The sequence below is a fragment of the Indicator indicator genome, unplaced genomic scaffold (assembly GCF_027791375.1).
Source record: "Indicator indicator isolate 239-I01 unplaced genomic scaffold, UM_Iind_1.1 iindUn_scaffold_61, whole genome shotgun sequence".
NCBI lineage: Eukaryota > Metazoa > Chordata > Aves > Piciformes > Indicatoridae > Indicator > Indicator indicator.
In genome coordinates, this window is record NW_026539192.1 from 6,999 (window position 1) to 28,896 (window position 21,898).

At 51.7% G+C, this 21,898-nt stretch overlaps 1 protein-coding gene across 1 annotated transcript; it reads left to right on the forward strand.

Moving 5' to 3' along the window:
- Positions 1 to 1,591: 1,591 nt before the first annotated feature.
- LOC128980070 (keratin, type II cytoskeletal 4-like) lies at positions 1,592 to 16,203 on the forward strand. The gene is made up of 13 exons (XM_054398510.1): positions 1,592 to 1,600; positions 1,723 to 1,830; positions 6,916 to 7,000; positions 9,364 to 9,578; positions 11,112 to 11,329; positions 12,619 to 12,679; positions 12,844 to 12,939; positions 13,028 to 13,192; positions 13,835 to 13,960; positions 14,438 to 14,652; positions 15,835 to 15,869; positions 15,971 to 16,057; positions 16,091 to 16,203. Exons 1-13 carry the CDS (start codon positions 1,592 to 1,594, stop codon positions 16,201 to 16,203), a joined length of 1,533 nt encoding a protein of 510 aa, XP_054254485.1.
- The last annotated feature ends 5,695 nt before the right edge of the window (positions 16,204 to 21,898 follow it).

The window sequence follows — 21,898 nt, forward strand, 5'->3', positions numbered from 1 at the left end:
ATTTACCCTCTTGGTCTCATAGTTTAGGTCCCCAGTTTGGATTTCTATTTTTTCTGTCTTCTCGAAACATTCTTTTATAACATGCCAGATGGTCATATGGGGTATCCAAGTAAAATTGAATATCTGCTTAAACCAAAAGTTGTTGTCTTTGCATTGAAAACTGTTCTGCATGCCTGCACTAGAGAAAAATAAATTAGGAAGTGAGCAGACCTGCCTTCCTGGGGGGGTGAAAGTATCCCCCATCGCCTGGCACAGCTTGGATATGGCTGCGGACAACCCTGGGGGGGGGGGGGGGGGGGGGGGGGGGGAAACGGGGGGGGGGGGGGGGGGGGGGTGGGGGGGGGGGGGCTCATAGAAGAGAGTTGGAGTAGGGCAGCCACATCAGCATATTTTGCATCGTTCTGTATGGGGCTTTATTCTGCTTTGCCACGGCGAACACACCCGCATTTTGTGACCAGTGGGGTTTTTATAAGGGTTTATAATGTATGTCATCGCTTATTTGTTGCTTTTTTTCTTAATCGGGGGGGGGGGGGGGGGGGGGGGTGGGGGGGGTGGTTTGTCCGCGAGGACAATTCTCCCCGGTGGTTAAATGGGGGAGTCAGGGTTGGGGGTTTTCTTACATGTGATAAGGGAATTTGGGGGGGGGGTTTTAAGCAAGTAGCATAATGCCAAATTTTTTGTTGCCATGAAAAATGTGACTCCAAGTTAATCAAATATTAATTAAAAAAATTATGCAACAGACATTCTTGGAGATAGCCTAAGCTAGCATCATATATGGCCCCTTGCTTTCTGTGAACTGAGATGCAAAACATGCACACATTTTGGGGTGTGCAGTGCCTCCACAGATCTATGCAATGGGGCTATGCCCCAACCTGTGAGGCGAAAACAGTGGCTTTACTGTGTGTTTAGAATCTTGCGTCCTTGATATTAAAACCAAGCAAAGAGCGAGCTATTAGGAAAATTGATATAGAATGCCAATTTGCTCGACATATGAATCCTCAGATTGGGGGTCTTTACTCATTTAAAATATTTTATGGGAGGTTCATTAGGACCAGAATGAGACAGAATTACCCCCCTCCCTAATAATTATCCAATATCCCAAATATTTGCTAGCCAAGCCACAAATACCCCAGAGTTCAGGAAGACCGATCTGCTTCAGAGAAATGTGTACGATGAAGCTGCTGGAAGGGCAAAAACCTTCAAGAAGAATCAGAGCTTCCAGTCCCAACCACCCCCTGGCCCCAGAGCAGGCTAAAATCTCCACTCCTAGAATGCGTATTCACACAGGAAATGCATTTCAAGGTTTCCGGTGGGTTTTTTGATTTTTTTTGAAAGATCTCCAGGAGAGGAAGAGCTCCCTACAACAACCTCCCACACTGTAGTCACAGCACCGCCCTCTTTCACCAGATTGTCTTATATCTACATCCAGGAGTCATCCGCTCACATCGGGAGTATAAACAGTTTGTCCACTCTACTGTATTTCTCTCCATTGTCAAGACTTTCCGTAATGTGGCATCTTAGCACCTTTGGGTGCGCACCCACCATTGGCCCCAGGCCTTGGTGTCGCCCTCCGTCTAGTTGGGAACTCCCGATGCAGACGGTGAGAACAGGTTTTAGCTCCTGTGGCTCTCCGTTAATTGAACCTCCACTTGGGCACACACCCCCCTGCTTTGAACATCGATTATCCACATGAAAGAGGTTTCCGCAGCGCATCCCCCTTAGATCTCCCTCGCCACTCTTGCTCGCAAGCTAAAGAGCGCCACCCCTCCCAGCTTTCCCTCGACTGGGGGTCTCCTCAGAATAGAGGCCGAGAAGTGTTGTTCCACGCGTGTGGGTCGCGCCGGGGGGGCGAGCCAAAAATCTATTTTTTGGTGCGCGCCCTGCGGCTGTCGCCCCCGCACCCTTGGACTTTTCATTTTGCCAAGCATGTTTCTATCCCTGATGGTCCCTCTTGAAACGAGCAAACAGCACCCAGAAACTTTGGCACAACAATATTCCAACAGATGCAGCCTCACATCAAGGGCAGAGTAGAGAGCGGAGAACAACCATCTCTCAGGAGACGCATAGCCTAACCTAAACAACGCCCTTCAATGCGCAATTAACGCCACCCTCAAATTAAACCCAGGAAATGCCGCCAACTTGGTGGCCCCTTGCCGTTCTGGCCACATATAAGCACAATTGCTCCTCGTGCTTCCACGCAATGGTCTAAGCCTTTGAGGGGCTTGGCACAAGCCTCCTAAGGAACCCCCGGATCACGTCGGCTCCACCAGAGACGCATTGCCTCCCCTTCCAGGAGCGTAGTTCAGTAGTAGGAGCAAGTGCAAAACAACAGTTTCTCGTACCTTAGCTCAAGCAGGTGTACAATCGCGAATAAGTGAGGAAAACTCTTCTTTTGGCCAAATCCCCAGCTTCCTGGCAGCTTCTCCTGGTCTCCTATACAGCTGATGAGGAGCTTTTCTAGGAATGGCTATGCGAGCTAGCTTACTACATGTGGGATTTGATGGGAAACTCATGATCCCTAACACACCAAAACAACATAACAAAGCTGCCCAAAACTTGTTTTCAAAGCATGGAAAGCCAAGACACAACACCTCTGCCGCAACCTAGGCCAGAAGCACTTTTGGACTTATGCCTAGGCACCAGGATTGCATAGGAGGATTTTGAAAGCTTCTAGGCTTGGGTACATCGGGGCTTAGACTCTATTTTTGGGTTTAGATGGGATTTTTAGTGTGTCTAAGATAAGGAAAGAGTATTTCAACAGCATACTTTGGGGCAATACAGGAACTTGGGCTTTGTGTAGGGCAAACTTACAGGTCTAGGGGAATTGATTGTTTAGGTGCAACAACCTACTTCTTCCCCCCCAGCATTAAGGGCATTTGGTTCTCCGCCTATCCGCAGAACCCATCAGGTACCTGGGAATGGGGGAAACTACAAAATTAGGAAAATTGGGAGAGGAGGGGGATTTTGGTTTTTACAAAAGAGTCCACTGCAAAAGTGATCAGTGATAGAGGGGCAACAGGCTTCTCAACTTACTCGAGTAACGTGAGCACAGATTTAGATTGGAATAATTAGGAAAACAAGGTTCTCTTTACTCATTTGTGAGGAGCTGCGTGGGAACACTGGAACAGGTGGGTCCCAGGGAGGTGGTTGGAGACTTCCTTCCCCTGAACGAATAAATCCAGGGTGGACGCCTGCGAATAGAGCAGCCTGGGGCATAAATCCTCCTGGTCCTACGTTGTGGGTGCGTGTCCCGCACCCCTACCTTGACTGCGGGGGCAGTGGGTCCGACCCTCAGTACACACTGGCTGAGCTGTTAGGAAAAGGTGTCTCCTGGTCGCCAAGGCACCAGAAACCCCCATTGCTTTGAATTCTATGAATTGCCTTGCTGTTTAAGGCGACCAAACTCTGATCTGGCGACGCACGCCTACGACTCCTGAATGCTCGGGGTCAAGATTCCTTGCAAATGTCCTGGTAATAAAGGACTTACTGCGATAGAGGACGTCCCTGAGCAATTCTCTCAGCCCTACTCGGTTATAGTTGTATCTGGAAATTCCTGTTGCTATAAGCTAATAGATAGACGCAGGTGTTTTTGCATGCCCACTTCCATCTCATCATGTTCGCAAATGGCAAAACCAGATAAAAGCAGGGGTTATCCCATATCCAGCTCCGATCTCACTTGGTCCAACCCCAGGGGCAGGGGGATAGACTGAAAGGTGCCCAGAGCCCTAGCGCTCCAAGCTATGCATCCTATCACGCAGGCACCTCCCGAGCCACCTCCCCAAGTGATCCTTCTTTCAACACGTCCTTTGTATGTTGTGGAATTTGACAGATTGATATGCCCCAAAGCGCAATAAGTGGAGCAAGGAGCAGGTCTTGAGGTGAAGAGCCCTAAGAACAGCCTAATTTGATCAGCATTTTTGCTCCTCAGTGCCACTTCTGCAGGATTATCACATGCTGATGCATGCACTGGAGTTTAAAATGTCCCCCCTTGACCAATGTTTTTTTTATACCATACCCCCAGGAGCCTAGAGAAGGGTAAGAAGGACCATCAAGACTTAAGGAAAAATTACTAAAAAAATCTAGGAGGACGGAATCCCATTTTGACCACTCCATGTCATTTTGGCTAAGAGTGGTGGCGTCCAATAATGTCCTCCCCCCCTAGAGAACTCCTTTATTATTGTGGGCCTGATATAGCAACTTGGGAAAAGTCCATTTCTTCCCTGCTATGAGGGACGCACTTGTTTTAAACTTTTGGATAGGCCATAGAAATGCGCATCGCTGTAGAACTGGGAATACCCAGTCCCCCTTCCAGTCCCTAGTAAAATATTTGGCCAAAACGTGAAAATCAAAGGGGCTGGGACTATGTATCCAATAATGCTTTTTTTTTGGCATCCCACAAGTATTTCATCGGTCCCTCGCTGATGTTTGGTTGGGGATTAATGGGGGTGGGGGAAAAAGCCTGGGTGGCTTAGCCCCTAACTGTGCCCTGAACCCTGCGCCACTGATTGTCAAAAGGGCAATGAAGTAACAAAAGCCTGAATTAGCACTGGGAATGTAAAATTTTTAAAGAGGGTTCTCTTCATGTTCGTCCCTCCAAAGACCGAAGCCCCTCACGTATTGCGAAGTGATAGTTGGAAATGGCAAGCCAAACAATGGTCCCATGGCACAAGTCCAGGTTTGTGTTACCTTGAAACAATGTGGAAGAAGAGGAATCTTTGTGCAGCCAGTAAAAAAAGCTGACTTTGCAATGATCATTATACAAGCGTGGACTCTTTTTAGTGCAATCTAAAGTCTAAATAGGTTTTAACTACAACAATAACTGCCCGTTTCCTAGCCTGATAAGCCCGTTAATGCCACTTACTCAGTTTCCTATTCAACCCTGAGGTGAAATTTTCGTTATTTGCTTTATGACCCTAGTTTTCTCATGAAATTGTGCTAAGCCACTGAGATTGTTTCTTCAAGGAGGGAAACAAGCAGAGCAGTTGCCGAGTGTGCATGGCTCCGGAGTGTGGGGCTAGGATCAAGTAAACTTGGTGATTATAAAACAGAGCAGGCCTTACTCTGGCGCACAATGGCACAAATAAGCTTGCCCACTTCTACTGTACACGTCTTCCAAAAGGCACTACTGGTGTGGCAAGACTGCGAGTTAATGTGGTGTCAGGCACAGTGAATTGATCCCATGCTGCGCCAGTGTACACTCTCAGCCGGGGTGTGTTATATGTTTGTTTGTTGAGGGTGGGGGGTCTACTACGGGGGGGAGGGGGGGGGTGGGGGGGGGGATTTGTGGGGGCAAGAATAAGGTGAAAACAAGCACCGTATTAGGGTATTGTGTTTTGAAGGGGGGGTGGGGAGGGGGGGGGAAGTTTGGGGGTTTGGGGGGGTTGTTTTTTTGTTGGGGGAAAGTTGGGTGAGGGGGGTTGTTGTTAATTTACACATTAACACAATGTATTAAGACACACAGGAGGGGGGGTTAGGGGGAGGGGAAACAATTTATAAGGGATTTTATTTGTTTGGTTGGGGTTAAGGGTTACAACAAGTTGTGTGACAATTTAATGTTGGAATGAGTGGATGTTAGAATATGGGTGAATGATATTTGATGTTAGTTGGATTTGATGGGCACAGGATGGTATTGTGTATTGGTTAGTTACAATAAGATTGGTATGACATATTAGTAAAGGATTGAACAGGGGAATTGGAAATTAATATAAATCGTTAGGATGCTAAGCCAGTGTTTGTAGAATCTTAGTTGGGTAAATGTTGTAATTCTCATTGCCTGGCCTTTCTTATAGTCGCTTGTGCAGCCAATGGAAAAGAGGAAAAAGAGCCCTGGGCCCCCTCCCCACTGCTACTTGACAACCCACTCGCCTGATCTAGTCTATTTGATGAGAGACAACATGATTCAGATCCCCAGACCTCCAGGTTCTTCTCATTATCTCCTCCCCAGACCTAAACAGCATCCCTAGCGGGCTTCGACTCAGTCCTCCTCTTCACAGGTGAGAGCATTTCCAAGTCCTCCAATATCCAAATCCTCTCGATTTTGATCTCACTACCTCACAGCAGAAATTCCCCCCTGTTCCGCTCTTTATACAATATATCGCACACCGGAGCCCTAAAACTAGGAATACAACGCTAAGTTTCCTAGGGTGGAGGGGATGGCCCCCGGCTGCGGAGCGCAGCGGGGCGGCTACTGGGGGGGGGAGGGGGGTGCAGACAGGTATGTCTGAAGTTTGCCACACTGGATTCCTACACTTAAAGTAGTAGATGGAATGATATTATCTTTAAAGTGCGCTTATCACAGGTAAGGTAGACGCCTGTTAAGGGAAGGGATGATCATTAAGCAGTGGCCTCTATGATCAAGTAGAGCAGAGCAGCTTTTTTGACATTTCAAAAGTGAAAGGAGGGCAGAGACATGCTAGACAAAACCAACAGGAAAGCAGGCGACAAACATGATGGTCGTAAATTATTGCTATCAGGAGCTCAGGACAGATGGGAAAAAAATGCTGGATTGCATAGTTTCTTCTGGCGAAGAAAGCAAGAAGGGGGTTAGACTACAGAACTGATAAAAATCAGAAGCAAAAAAGGCTTCAAGACCATCTGAGATGGAGAAACATGACAAAAATTGGGGAAGCCACTCAAGCCCCCCAGAATGAGTGTAACGAAAAATCAATGACTTAAGCTGTGAGTCGAGTGGATACGAGAAGGTATTGAGCCAGCTTGTGAGCATAAAACCCACGCCCACAACTTCTGTTCACCATGGGTAAGTCAAATCTAAGACACAAGCCATTATAACAATGTTGCTCTGGGCCGGCAAAAACACACGCCCTCACGACATGCCCAGAAATGACAGGCAATGAAGTCTCCACATCTAGGGAGTTTCTTATTTCTGACCACACACACATGCCTGTTTAATTGAAGAGATTTGGCGTGGAACCTGCGGGTCTCTCCGAGGCCGAGTTTGATTTGCGAGTGAGTGACGATAAGTCATGGCTGACGCGGATAGGTAATGGTGGGGGGATGAAGTGGAATCAATTCTCAAGAATGAGTTAATAAGTTTACCATTACAAAGTTGGGGCCTACATTATCTTACCCATTTTTAATTTTAACATGAGTTTTTGGAAATGCTAGCTGGACCCTTTCAGATAGAGTCATGCGTGCTTATCGCTACAAACTCCTGCTCATTTTTATGTGCCATGTTTTAATGAACAGATAAAATGCATGGTTCAGTTCGGAGGCTAATGGGCTAGAAGAGTTTTAAGTCCTCTATGAAGCCAAAATGAGTTATGTACTTGGGTGGATCAGATAGGATTAGAAAAGCAGTCGGATGGAACCCTGCACCACCATCCCAGATTATGAGGAATTTGGTTATGATGCTCCCTCTTTTATGATGGGCGTGAGTCCTGATACATCAAAGAAACCACTGAAAGAGGAACCATTAACTAACGAAAAAATATCTTTTTACCTGTGTCACACTATGATGCCCCCTGGTGTCTCTGATAGTTGGTTTTGTTTTCCCCCCTGGAGCTTAGGTCCCCAGGAAAGCGAGTACCAAAAACAATCCAATGAATGATTCTAGGGTTTTGGGTAAGGTTGCGAAGAGATTTAGAGTCGATCTAGGTGGTTGTAGGCAAGATACGGTCGGGCCACCTAAAAAGATGGGAGCGGTAAGGGCCACTCCCCATATCATGTTATACAAAAATCACACAAAAGTACAGATCTGGCCAAATACCAGCTAGGCGACTGACAAGTTATGGATATGCCTGAGGGGACAAATGTAAAAACACGTACCAAAAATGCCCGATGAGCTGGCGCCTGGAATATTGATAAACACCAAAGAATCCCTATGCGATAAGTCTACAGGTCTGATTATAAAAAACTGCATTTTCCTCAACGTTGTTTCACTAGTTGTCCTGCTTCAGGCAACTCGTGCTTAGTTTCAAGTTCAACGAAGACGTCTTCCTGCCATTGCGATAGTTGAAAAGTCACCCTTGAAACAGTGCGTTGAAGAAACACACGCTGCCTGGGAGAAAATTTTTGAAGGAAAGAATAAACGACGTGGACGAAAACCCGCACTGGCTGCAGCTACAAGGTTTATGGAGGTGCACATACCTGCGCCTAGAGGACATAGCGCAGTCCTAGTTGCCGTCGGACACATAGAGACCATGCGGAAGCTTGTCTGATGCGAATAAACACAGGAATGCTAGGTGCTCCTGTCTGCCTGACCAGTGGGACCATCTCTGGGTGCAATCTAAGCAACGTAACTTGCTGGTCGCCAGAGCGAGATCCAGTGGAAGGTTCTCCAACCTTCCCTCCCGTCTATTGGCTCTTCTGCTCTGACTCTGCCCTGGGTGAGAGCCCCACAGCTGACCCCCTGGAAATAATTGCAGCCTATTCCCCGGTATTTGGGCTCCTCCCCCCCCAGTTTTTTTTATCAAGAAGGGACAGGAAAATTCTACTTAATCACGCAGTCCAACAGAAGGGCTAACAAGGATGGATTAAGGAGAACTGGACCCCCCGGCACTGTCACTGTCTATACGTGCAGGCCAGGGCAGACAGGACCGCGTTGCTGTTGTTAGGCGGAGATCTGGCCGAGAGAAAAGCACAGGAGAGGGGGAAATTGACAAATAAATGTCCATAACACAAAAAGTAGGGTCTTTAGACGAGCTGGCTCAGGCTAGGCGGGGTGATCCATATGGTAGCTGTGGGAAGGGGGAGTACCCCAAGGCGTAGGACTGGGGCTCAACATTTTGGCACCCTGGTGATTCGAGAAACAAGGCGCGTTAACAAGTGGATAAAAAAACCTTAACAGCCACCAGGTAAGATCGAGGCTCACACGAGATCGACATGAGGGAGGGAAACTGTCATGTCAGGCGAGTGGTGGAGGGAGAGGTCAAGCAGAGCGACCTGGAAATCAGGCTGCCCAGAAGAGTAAGGTAGAGCTTATTTTGTCTGGGGGAGTCTCTCTCTCTCTCTCTCCTACTTTCTCTCTTAGAGCACGCTGGTTCGCAGACCATCACCTGGAATAGTGTCCTCTCACTTGTGGGTTGGGAAAACCCTGTGGCCGGCTTAGATGGTCTAGGTTGAGTAAGGATACCCATGCTCTAGCTGGCGGGGGTGGGGTGGAATGGGGGGGGGGGGGGGGGGGGGGGAGGGGGGGTGGGGGGGGGGGGGGGACATCTAAAGTAGAAATAGGAAGAAATCATTAAGATATTGTGTGTGGTGGAAATGGAAGAATTAGGGTATATTGGTACTGTGATGTGGGGGATACTGGGAGAGAATGGTGAAGGAAGTAAGGGAAAGGGGGGGGGGGGGGGGGGGGGGAAAAAGGCAAAGGTTGGTGGTGCGAAGTGCTTCACCAACTATTAGGAAGATGGGCTGGCTTTGGTGGGGGCTTTGGGGGTGGGTTTGAGGGGCAAGGCTTCCCCTCCTGCCCACCGGGGGGCATCAGGGAGGTGACCATCAACCAGAGCCTGCTGGCCCCACTCAACCTCCAGATAGACCCCGAGATCCAGAGGGTGAGGACGCAGGAGACGGAGGAGATCAAGCAGCTCAACAACAAATTCGCCTCCTTCATCGACAAGGTGAGAAAAGGGCTTCAGCCCTGGGGGGGCTGGGAGCTGGAGGCTGAGCTCAGCCACCTCTGGCATGGCCCACAGCACCCCCAGGAACCCCTGGAGATAGAGAGATGGTGGCTGGAGAAGTGGTTTTTCCCAAGGGAAACCAGCAGTAGGATGCTTGGCTCTTAAGACCACGATGCTGGGACCATGGAGCTTGCAGAGCAACCTGAGAAGGGTTTCTCCTGATGGCCTCTGCCCATCCATGGTCTGAAGGACTGGTTTGGGTCCACCTTTGAGGAGAGGATGCTAGAGCTGTGTGGTTGATGGTGCTTCTCCTGCTTAGACACTGGGGCATCATATGGGACCATGGACCTTGCAGAGCAACCTCAGGAGGGTTTCTCCTGATGGGCTCTGCCCATCCATGGTCTGAAGGACTGGTCTGGGGCCATTTTTAAGGAGAGGATGCCAGAGGTGTGGAGCTCATGGAGAGGGAAGGTCACCAACCTTTGCCTCCTCATCCTTGAGCTGTGGTCCCATAGGATCCTTGGCTCTTAAGACCACGATGCTGGTGCTAAGCTGTAGGACCATGGAGCAAGCAGAGCAACCTGAGAAGGGTTTCTCCTGATGGCCTCTGCCCATCCATGGTCTGAAGGACTTCTCTAGGGCCATTTTTGAGAGGATGTCAGAGCTGTGAGGTTGATGGAGAGGGAAGGTCACCAACCTTTGCCTCCTCATCTTTGAGCTGTGATCCTATAGGATCCTTGGCTCTTAAGACCACGATGCTTCTGCTAAGCTGTAGGACCATGGAGCAACCAGAGCAACCTCAGAAGGGTTTCTCCTGATGGCCTCTGCCCATCCATGGTCTGAAGGACTGGTCTGGGGCCATTTTTAAGGAGAGGATGCCAGAGCTGTGGAGCTCATGGAGAGGGAAGGTCACCAACCTTTGCCTCCTCATCCTTGAGCTGTGGTCCCATAGGATCCTTGGCTCTTAAGACCACGATGCTGGTGCTAAGCTGTGGGACCATGGAGCAAGCAGAGCAACCTGAGAAGGGTTTCTCCTGATGGCCTCTGCCCATCCATGGTCTGAAGGACTTCTCTAGGGCCATTTTTGAGAGGATGTCAGAGCTGTGAGGTTGATGGAGAGGGAAGGTCACCAACCTTTGCCTCCTCATCTTTGAGCTGTGATCCTATAGGATCCTTGGCTCTTAAGACCACGATGCTGCTGCTAAGCTGTAGGACCATGGAGCAAGCAGAGCAACCTCAGAAGGGTTTCTCCTGATGGCCTCTGCCCATCCATGGTCTGAAGGACTTGTCTGGGGCCATTTTTAAGGAGAGGATGCCAGAGCTGTGGTATTCCTGGAGAAGGGAGGTCATCCACCTTTGTCTCCTCATCCTAGAGCTATGGTCCCACCTGTCCTGGAGAAGCAGCAGGGAGGTTAAATCCATTAAATATGGGGGAAAAAAAAAAAAGCCATGGAAAATGTGGGGAAGAAAAACCCCAAAGAATAAAATTGGGAATTGTCTGACTCTGCTTCTACCACCCCTGGAACCATCTAGGTCAGGTTCCTTGAGCAGCAGAACCGAATCCTGGAGACCAAGTGGAAGCTCCTTCAGGAGCAAGGTGGCACAGTGACAGGTGGCAGGAGCCTTGACCCCTTCTTTGAGACCTACATCAGTGGGCTGAGGAAGCAGCTGGATTGTCTCTCTGGTGAGAAGGTCACCCTGGAGTCAGAGCTGAAGAACTTCCAAGATATGGTGGAAGACTTCAAGACCAAGTATGTTGGGGGGGTGATGGTTGGGAAGGGTGAAAAAAGGAGAGCTCAAAACTTCCCTTGGACAGGCAGAAAATGGGAAGAAAAAGAGAGAAAAAAAAAAAAAAGGCAAAATTCCTCTTGTCTCAAAGAGGAGAAAATGTGAAAGGGGTTGGAGAAGTCTCCCTCAGCTGAGCTTGGCCCAGGGGTGGAGATTTGTCAAGGTGGTTCTCAACCATCGTCAAGTCTCAACTCAAGGCATTGAGTTGTGCTCCTCAGGATCCTCTCTGCCTTCCTCACTGAAGGACCCTTCACCTTCTGATGCAATGACCCTGATGAACCAGGTGCTCCACACCTCCTCCAGCACTTCCTCAGGGATTCCTTCCCAGAAGTGTCCCTTCATGATGTCAAGCTTGGAGCTTCCTTTGGGAGGCTGAGGAAAGGAGAAAAAAAAAAAAAAGAATTCAAAATCAGCCTTCTCCTGACTTTCTTTAGGAAATTAATTTGTCCACTCAGAAAAGGACCAAGCCTGGAGGAAAGCTTCCACTGAAGGAGTCACCAAAACTGGGGGGAAAGCAAATCTGGAACTTCTCAGGACCCAACCTCGCTGCAGGTTGCAAACTGATTTGGTTTTGGAGATCATCTCCACCACCCTGAAGCTCTGCAGCCATTCCCTGCCTTAATCAGCAGCTGGAAATGGTCTGTGTTGAGGACCTGAAGGTCTTTGGGGTCTTGGATAGGAACTGGAGTGGTCAAAGCCACCAGGGCTTGGTTTAGGTAGAGATGGGATCCTTCTTTGTGGCTTCTGGAGATCATCTCCACCACCCTGCAGCTCTGCAGCCATTTCCTGCCTTCAGCAGCATGGTCCATGTTGAGGACCTGAAGGTCTTTGGGGTCTTGGGTAGGAACTAGAGTGGTCAAAGCCACCAGGGCTTGGTTTAGGTCGGGATGGGATTCTTCTTTGTGGCTTGTGGAGATCATCTCCACCACTCTGCAGCTCTGCTGCCTTACTCAGCAGCTGGAAATAGTCTGTGTCGAGGACCTGAAGGTCTTTGGGATCTTGGGAAGGAACTGGAGTGGTCAAAGCCACCAGGGCTTGGTTGAGGTCAGGATGGGATCCTTCTCTGTGGGCTCTCCTCAGCGAGGTGCTGGAGGTGGCAGGAGCCAGAGGTTGAGTGGGAAGGGGAAGTGCTGTTGCCTGGCCATGAATCTGCTGCAGGGCAGCTCTGGTTTTGTTTCCTTCATCATTCTGAGGCCAAGGAGCTCTGGGTGCCAAACCAAGCAGGTTCCATCTCCCTGCTTTTCCTCACCAGGTACGAGGAGGAAATCAACAAGAGGACAGCAGCAGAGAACGACTTTGTGCTCCTCAAGAAGGTAAAGTCCTCTCCTTTTCCCACCACAGAAGGTCTCCTGCTTCCAGCAGCACCACCACAAACCAGGCCCTCCAGGGGCAAGGAGAACCAAAGGGCTCCCAGGTGGAGGTTGGTTGTGGTGGGGGGTGGCAGGCAGAAGGGTTTCACTTCCCACCTCTGCTGCAGGACGTGGATGGAGTCTACATGGCCAAGGTGGAGCTTCAGGCCAAGCTGGACTCCCTGGCAGATGAGATCAACTTCCTGAGGTGTCTTTATGAAGCAGTAAGTGGTCCAGCTGCCCTCAGGAGGGGGTGGGGAGGAGTTGTGGTGGTGCTGGCAGAGCTAAAGCCCCAGCTGGTGCGACCTGCAGGAGCTGGACCAGATGCAGAAGACAGTTTCTGACACCTCTGTGGTCCTCTCCATGGACAACAACCGAAGCCTGGACCTGGACAGCATCATTGCAGAGGTCAAAGCCCAGTACGAGGAGATTGCCACCAAGAGCAGAATGGAGGCAGAGTCCTGGTACCGATCCAAGGTGAGGGCAGCTCCTGGGCCTGGGCCTCACTGGGGGGGTGGGAGAGTCACTGCTGGCAGCTCAGACCAGGCTGGGACCTGGGCAGTTGTTGATGCTGACCTAGCTAGACTGGAGCTGCTCTGGTCCAGCCATGGAGCTCTCATAGGTCCAGCCATGGAGCTCTCATAGGTCCAGCCATGGAGCTCTCATAGGTCCAGCCATGGAGCTACCCTGGGTCCAGCCATGGAGCTCTCATAGATCCAGCCATGGAGCTGCCCTGGGTCCAGCCATGGAGCTGCCATTCTCCAGTCTTGGAGCTGCCCTGGGTCCAGCCATGGAGCTCTCATAGGTCCAGCCATGGAGCTGCCCTGGGTCCAGCCATGGAGCTGCCCTGGGTCCAGCCATGGAGCTCTCATAGATCCAGCCATGGAGCTGCCCTGGGTCCAGCCATGGAGCTGCCCTGGGTCCAGCCATGGAGCTCTCATAGGTCCAGCCATGGAGCTGCCCTGGGTCCAGCCATGGAGCTGCCCTGGGTCCAGCCATGGAGCCACCATTCTCCAGCCATGGAGCTCACCTTGGCTTGCATGGGGTGGGTATGGAGAGCTGTCGTGTGAAGGCCACTCATGGTGGACCCCACCTGCTCCTCTCACCTCTGCCTACCAGTATGAAGAGCTGCAGGCCACTGCTGGCAAACATGGAGACAGCCTGAGGGACACCAAGGTGGAGATCTCGGAGCTCAATCGCATGATCCAGAGGATCCGAGCGGAGATCGAGAGTGTGAAGAAGCAGGTGGGGGCTGGGGGGAAAAGGGGCAGGTGGGGGATGGGGGGAAGGAGCTGGTGGGGGTGGGGGGAAGGAGCAGGTCAGGGGTGGGAGGAAGGAGCAGGTCAGGGTAGGGGGAGAGGAGCAGGTCAGGGTTGGGAGGAAGGAGCAGGTCAGGGTAGGGGGAGAGGAGCAGGTCAGGGTAGGGGGGGAGGAGCAGGTCAGGGTTGGGAGGAAGGAGCAGGTCAGGGTTGGGAGGAAGGAGCAGGTCAGGGTTGGGCTTTTTTGTGTCTTCTGAGAACTGGGTGTGAGCTCCTGGGGCTGCTCTTTAGAGCTGCCCTGAAAACACAAAGCAAACACTCTGGGAAGAGTCATCAGAGGTGGGAGGGAACCTCCTGGCTTGGTGAGGAGCTGAGCCCAGGTGATCTGGGACTGGTGGCTCCATCTCCACCCTGCTGCCCCTGCCCCACTCCTCGCCATCCCCCTCCTGCCCTCCAGTGTGAGGCTCTGCAGACCTCCATCGCCGACGCCGAGCAGCGCGGGGAGGTGGCCCTCAAGGATGCCAGGACCAAGCTGACCGAGCTGGAGACAGCCCTGCAGAAGGCCAAGCAGGACATGGCCAAGCTGCTGAGGGACTACCAGGAGCTGATGAACGTCAAGCTGGCCCTGGATGTGGAGATTGCAACCTACAGGACACTGCTGGAAGGGGAAGAGTGCAGGTGTGTGGTGGGGCTGCAGCAGGAGCTTGCCTGCCTCCTGCTGCATCAGGGGGAAGGAGGTTCCACATCCCATGGCCTCTGGCACAGCTTTGGTGGAGTTCCCACTGACCATGGATGGTGGTCCCACAGCTACTGGAGCTATGGATCTGTGCTTTAATGGCCATGGTGGTGCTGGGTGGATGGTTGGACTTCATCATCTTTAGAGGGCTTTGTCCAACCAAAACAATTCCGTGATCCCGTGATCCCATGATTCTATGGTTCCATGTTTCCATGATTATATGATTCCATGATGCCACAATTCTATTATGCCATGATTCCATGATGCCATGATTCCTTGTTTCCATGCCTGATTCCATTTTTCTGTAATTCCTTGTTTCCATGCTTCTATGATTCCTTGTTTCCATGATTCCATGATTCTTTGTTTCCATGGCTGATTCCATGCTTCTATGATTCCTTGTTTCCATGCTTCTATGATTCCATGATTCCTTGTTTCCATGCCATGATTCTATAATTCTGTAATTCCTTGTTTCCATGCTTCTATGATTTCATGATTCCTTGTTTCCATGCCATGCTTCTATGATTCCTTGTTTCCATGGCTGATTCCATGCTTCTGTAATTCCTTGTTTCCATGCTTCTATGATTCCTTGTTTCCATGGCATGATTCCATGATTCCTTGTTTCCATGCCTGATTCCATGATTCTGTAATTCCTTGTTTCCATGCTTCTATGATTCCATGATTCCTTGTTTTCATGCCATGATTCTATGATTCCTTGTTTCCATGGCTGCTTCCATGATTCTGTAATTCCTTGTTTCCATGCCATGATTCCATGATTCCTTGTTTCCATGCCATGATTCCATGATTCCTTGTTTCCATGGCTGCTTCCATGATTCTGTAATTCCTTGTTTCCATGATTCCATGATTCCTTGTTTCCATGCCATGATTCCATGATTCCTTGTTTCCCTGCCTGATTCCATGATTCTGTAATTCCTTGTTTCCATGCTTCTATGATTCCATGATTCCTTGTTTCCCTGATGCCATAATTCCATGATTCCATGTCTCCCTGTTTCCACCTTTCCCTGCTTCCATGCTTCATGCCCCTGCTCTGCTGGCCCTCCAGCAGCTCCTCCAGCCCCGCTGGCCTTGCTGGAGCTGAGGCTTCTCTCTCTCTTTTCCCCTTGCAGGATGTCTGGAGAGTGCCAGAGCACTGTCAACATCTGTAAGTAGCATTCCCACGGGAACACAGTGGGTGGGCACCGCTGCTCCCAACCTTCCTGGTGGCACCAGAGGTGACTTTGTGCCTCCTGTTCCTCCCTGCAGCTGTGGTGGGCGGCGGCAGCGGCTCCCTGGGCGGCGGATTCGGCGCTGGACTCTGCCTCCCAGGAGGATTTGGTGCTGGGAGCTGCAGTGCAGGCGGTGCTGGCCTCTGCTACAGCCTAGGAGGGAGTGGGCTTGGGGCAGGGGGAGGCTTTGGCTCTGTGGGGGGAGGCTGCAGCTCGGTGGTGGTGGGAGGGGCTGGCAGCATCCTGAAGAAGACCTGCAGGAGGGTCTAGGGAAGCCTTCTCTGGCCCCCAGCCCCTGAAGGAGAAAGGAAGCAAAGTTCATGGTGCCCACCCCCTGCCCCTCCTCCCCCTCTTCAGTGCCAAGGTGATGTCCAAATATTTCAGTCTCAGCCACCACCCTCCTTCAGAAGCTGCATGGAGAAGGAGAAGAGGACTCTTGGCTCCCAGCCCCAGCTGATGACTGAGATGCTCCACAGAGCTTGGGACCTGCTCAATTCCCCTGCGGGTGTTGCTGCTTGCCAGGGTGCTGAGACCTCCTCTGGAAGCAGGTTCTTGGGAACCCCTTCACTGGAAAACCCCCAACACAACTGGGATGAGGCTGCAGAGCAGTATGGTCCAGGGCTGCAGAGCATGATCCAAGGCTGCAGAGCAGCATGGTCCAAGGCTGCAGAGCATGATCCAGGGCTCCAGAGCAGCATGGTCCAGGGCTGCAGAGCATGGTCCAAAGCGACAAAGCAGCATGGTCCAAGTGAGGGACATCCTACCAGCACTGGCTGGAGGGGACTGCTCCATGTGGGCTGCTCAGAGTGCTGGAGTCCTGTGAAGCCTGCAGCAAGGTTTGACTCCTTCCATCCAGATCCCTCTCATGCTGGATGCAGCTGTGGTGCAATTTCAATGGGTGCTACTCATCAGCCAGGGCTGGAGCTCCACACCACCAATCTCCTCCTGGTGGCCTCTCCCAGCTGAGGACACTTCTTACCCCTCTGGACTCTGGGTTGTTGTTTTTTTTTTTTTGTTTGTTTGTTTTTTTTGGTTTGGTTTGGTTTTGTTTGTTGTCTAACTTCTGTTCTTTAGAAGCTGCTGTACAAATGTTTGGTTTGGCTGAGGGTTCAGCTTCTCTTTGTGCCCATGGGAACCATGGGGTTGGTTTGCTTTGACCTTTCTCCTTTGCCAGGGTGGCATCACCCCAATAAACACTAGAGGCAGTACCCTGGTGTGGTTTTTTTCTCTCTGACCAAAGAGTTTCGTGTTGCAACAAGAATCCTGCTGGGGCTGAGAGCAGGCAGCCTTGCCTGGCTTGATCCTGCCCTTTGAAGTTGGCATCTGAAGGAACCCAAGTGACTCCTGTCCTTGCCACCCCCTTCTCCCTCCAGATCTGGGGGGGGGGGGGGGTTTGGAAGCATGGCAGGAAGGTGAAGGAGGCCTTGCAAGGGTGGGAGGTGGTGGGAGGTGGAGAAATGCATAGAAGGCATTGGGTTGAAGGGACCCTCAAAGGTCATCTTGTTCTCCCCACCCTGCAGTCAGCAGGGACATCCCCAACCAGAGCAGGATGCTCAGAGCAACATCAATTTTGACCTTGAATGTCTCCAGGGATGTCTCCATCACCTCTGTGGGCAGCCTGGTCCAGGGTTCCACCACTCTCATAGTGCAGAACTTCCTCCTGGTGTCCATCCTGACTCTCCCCTGCTCCAGTTTCAATCCATTGCCTCTCACCCTGGCACCACAGCCCCCTGGCAGCAGCCCCTCCCCAGCTTTCTCCTAGGTCCCCTTCAGGCATTGAAATGCTGCTGTGAGGTGTCCTCAGCTCAAGCTGGGGCAGGCTCAGTGTGAGGCTCTGACCCCTGAATCCCAGCAGGGAGGGGCTGGAAGGGACCTGTGGAGCTCCCCCAGTCCAACCCCACCCTGCTCCAGCAGGGCACCCACAGCAGCTTGCCCAGGGGCACAATGCCCAGGGGGGGTTGGAAGCTCTCCACCCCAGGAGACTCCACAACCTCTCTGCTCCAGGCCTCCAGCAGCCTCACACCAAAGAAGTTTCTCCTCATAGACCCTCCAGGGTTCTAGGTTGTGCCTGGTGGCCCTTGTCCTGTCCCTGACCCAGCTCAGTCTGTGGAGCACTCAGGAGGTTCTTCAATGCCATTCCTGGCAGTGTGGCAGGAAAGAAGGGAGCAGTTGGGTTGAACCTGGATGCTCTTTGTCCTTCTGCTGGATCTCCTGGGGTGCCAGAGGCAGTTGGCTCCACCAGGGCAGAGCAGCCTTTAGGACTCGGTGTTAGGAGACCATTCCCTTCTCCTTTCTCTTCCCAAGCCCTTTTCCTTGCTTGTCTTGGCCAGCTTGGGATATTCCCCACCCAGTCCACCTCCAGCTGACCACTGCCTCCAAGCATCCCACTTAGTATCCTAGAATCACTCAGGGTTGGAAGGGACCACAAGGCTCAGCCAGCTCCAACCCCCCTGCCATGCCCAGGGACACCTCACACCAGCTCAGCCTGGCCAGAGCCTCATCCAGCCTGGCTGCAAACACCTCCAGGGATGGAGCCTCAACCACCTCCCTGGGGAACCCATTCCAGGCTCTCACCACCCTCATGGGGAAGAACTTCTTCCTCACCTCCAGTCTGAATCTCCTCACTTCCAGCTTTGTTCCATTCCCCCCAGTCCTATCACTCCCTGAGAGCCTACAAAGTCCCTCCCCAGCTTTCTTGGAACCCTCTTCAGATCCTGGAAGGCCACCAGAAGGTCTCCTCAGAGCCTTCTCTTCTCCAGACTGCACAACCCCAACTCTCTCAGGCTGTCCTCAGAGCAGAGCAGCTCCAGCCCTCTGCTCATCCTCATGGCCCTGCTCTGGACACCTTCCAGCCCCTCCAGATCCCTCTTGGAACAGAGGCTCCAGACCTGGATGCAGTACTCCGGGGAGGGGGGGGGGTGTCTCAGCAGAGCTGAGCAGAGGGGGAGAATCCCCTCCCTGGCCCTGCTGGCCACACTTCTGCTCCTTTCTTGTAGGCCTCCTTCTGCCCTGTCCTCCATGGCTGTGGTGCCCACACAGCAAAGACACTGCAGAGCCCTGAGTGCTTTGGGAGCAAACCCTGAGGAACGGTGTGGAAGGAGGACTTGGTGACCTGCGAGGTCTTTTCCCACCTTGATGGTTCTCTGCTTCCAAGGCAAGGTGACCACCAGCCATTCCCCCTCCTCCAGCTACCTCAGAGCTCATTCCTCAGCCTCCATGCTGCTGGAGCCAGCTCTGCAGCTTTCAGCCTTGTCTGGACTGGCCAAGGCTTCGTGGGTTGCCTTTGAGGCATCTCCAGAAGGCACCAAAGACCATGGGAAAAGCAAGACCTCAGCTCCCTCTCAAGCTCTACCAACCCAGAGGAGCAGAACCTTTTTTTTGATGACCTGTGAAATTCACAGCCAGGGACAAAAAAGAAAATGAACCAAACAAGAAACCAACCCCAAAAACCTCTCCTGGTGTGGTTTGACCTCTTGCTCAGGAGACCTTGAGTCACATCCCTGGGCAACCACAGACTCTGCTCTGCTCTCCAGGTGACTCATCCCATTCATCCCATGCTCCCTTCCCACTTTGGAGACTGTGGAATGTCACCAGGCTGCCAGCAAAGGTGTGGAGCTGCTTGGGTGAGGAGAAGGTTTGGGCACTGCTTAAAGGCTGCAGTGAAGTTGTAAAAGGGACCTGAGCTGGTGTTGAAGGAGAAGTCATCAACTTCCCTCAGAGTCACCTCAGCTCAGCTGCCTCTGTGTAAACTTCCCTCCAGCAAAGGCCTCCTGAGAGCAGGGCAGCCTGGGGAGGAGACAGAAGGCATCCAGAGAGGGTTGGGGTTGTGCAGTCTGGAGAGGAGAAGGCTCCCAGGAGACCTTCTGGTGGCCTTGCAGGATCTGAAGGGGGCTACAGGAAAGCTGGGGAGGGATTTTGAGGGTGTGAGGAAGGGATAGGACTGGGGGGGATGGACCAAAACTGGAAGTGGGGAGATTCAGATTGGATGTGAGGAAGAAATCCTTCCCCAGGAGGGTGGTGAGAGCCTGGCACAGGCTGCCCAGGGAGGTGGTGGTGGAAGCCTCATCCCTGGAGGTGTTCAAGGCCAGGCTGGAGGTGGCTGTGAGCAACCTGCTGTGGGGTGAGGTGTCCCTGGGCATGGCAGGGGGGTGGAACTGGCTGAGCCTTGTGGTCCCTTCCAGCCCTGACATGGTTTTATGGTTCTGTGGTTCTATGGTTGCATGGTTCTCTGGTTCCATGGTTCTCTGGTTCCATGGTTCCGTGGTTCTCTGGTTCCATGATTCTCTGGTTCCATGGTTCCGTGGTTCTCTGGTTCCATGGTTCTCTGGTTCCATGGTTCCGTGGTTCTCTGGTTCCATGATTCTCTGGTTCCATGGTTCCGTGGTTCTCTGGTTCCATGATTCTCTGGTTCCATGGTTCCATGGTTCCATGGTTCCATGGTTCTCTGTTTCCATGGTTCCATGGTTCTCTGGTACCATGGTCCCATGGTTCCATGGTTCCCTGGTTCCATGGTTCCATGATTCTCTGGTTCCATGGTTCCATGGTTCCATGGTTCCCTGGTTCTCTGGTTCCCTGGTTCTCTGGTTCCATGGTTCCATGGTTCTCTGGTTCCATGGTTCTCTGGTTCCATGGTTCCATGGTTCTCTGGTTCCATGGTAGCATGGTTCTGTGGTTCCGTGGTTCCGTGGTTCCATGGTTCCATGGTTCTCTGGTTCCATGGTCCCATGGTTCCATGGTTCCCTGGTTCCATGATTCTCTGGTTCCATGGTTCCATGGTTCTGTGGTTCTCTGGTTCCATGGTTCCATGGTTCTCTGGTTCCATGGTTCCATGGTTCCCTGGTTCTCTGGTTCCCTGGTTCTCTGGTTCCATGGTTCCATGGTTCCATGGTTCTCTGGTTCCATGGTTCCATGGTTCCATGGTTCTCTGGTTCCATGGTCCCATGGTTCCATGGTTCCATGGTTCTCTGGTTCCATGGTTCCATGGTTCTGTGGTTCCATGGTTCCATGGTTCTCTGGTTCCATGGTTCCATGGTTCCATGGTTCTCTGTTTCCATGGTTCCATGGTTCTCTGATTCCATGGTTCTGTGGTTCCATGGTTCCATGATTCTGTGGTTCCATGGTTCCATGGTTCTCTGGTTCCATGGTCCCATGGTTCCATGGTTCCCTGGTTCCATGGTTCCATGGTTCCATGATTCTCTGGTTCCATGGTTCCATGCTTCCATGGTTCCATAGTTCCATGGTTCCCTGGTTCTCTGGTTCCATGGTTCCATGGTTCCATGGTTCTCTGGTTCCATGGTCCCATGGTTCCATGGTTCCATGGTTCTCTGGTTCCATGGTTCCATGGTTCTGTGGTTCCATGGTTCCATGGTTCTCTGGTTCCATGGTTCCATGGTTCCATGGTTCTCTGGTTCCATGGTTCCATGGTTCTCTGATTCCATGGTTCTCTGTTTCCATGGTTCCATGGTTCTCTGATTCCATGGTTCTCTGGTTCCATGGTTCCATGATTCTGTGGTTCCATGGTTCCATGGTTCTCTGGTTCCATGGTCCCATGGTTCCATGGTTCCATGGTTCTCTGGTTCCATGGTTCCATGCTTCCATGGTTCCATAGTTCCATGGTTCCATGGTTCTCTGGTTCCATGGTTCCATGGTTCCATGGTTCTCTGGTTCTCTGGTTCCATGGTTCCATAGTTCCATGGTTCCACGGTTCTGTGGTTCCATGGTTCCATGGTTCCCTGGTTCTCTGGTTCCATAGTTCCATGGTTCTCTGGTTCCATGGTTCCCTGGTTCTCTGGTTCTATGATTCTATGGTTCCATGGTTCTCTGGTTCCATGGTTCTCTGGTTCCATGGTTCCATGGTTCTCTGGTTCCATAGTTCTCTGGTTCCATAGTTCTCTGGTTCTCTGGTTCCATGGTTCCATGGTTCTCTGGTTCCATGATTCCATGGTTCCATGGTTCTCTGGTTCCA

Bases quoted from the DNA above. Each gene is read 5' to 3' on its own strand.
- LOC128980070 (XM_054398510.1), top strand. The intron at 7,001-9,363 runs GTAATGGTGGGG...ACCAACTATTAG, and splicing joins GTCATGGCTGACGCGGATAG to GAAGATGGGCTGGCTTTGGT. The intron at 11,330-12,618 runs GTATGTTGGGGG...TTTCCTCACCAG, and splicing joins GTGGAAGACTTCAAGACCAA to GTACGAGGAGGAAATCAACA.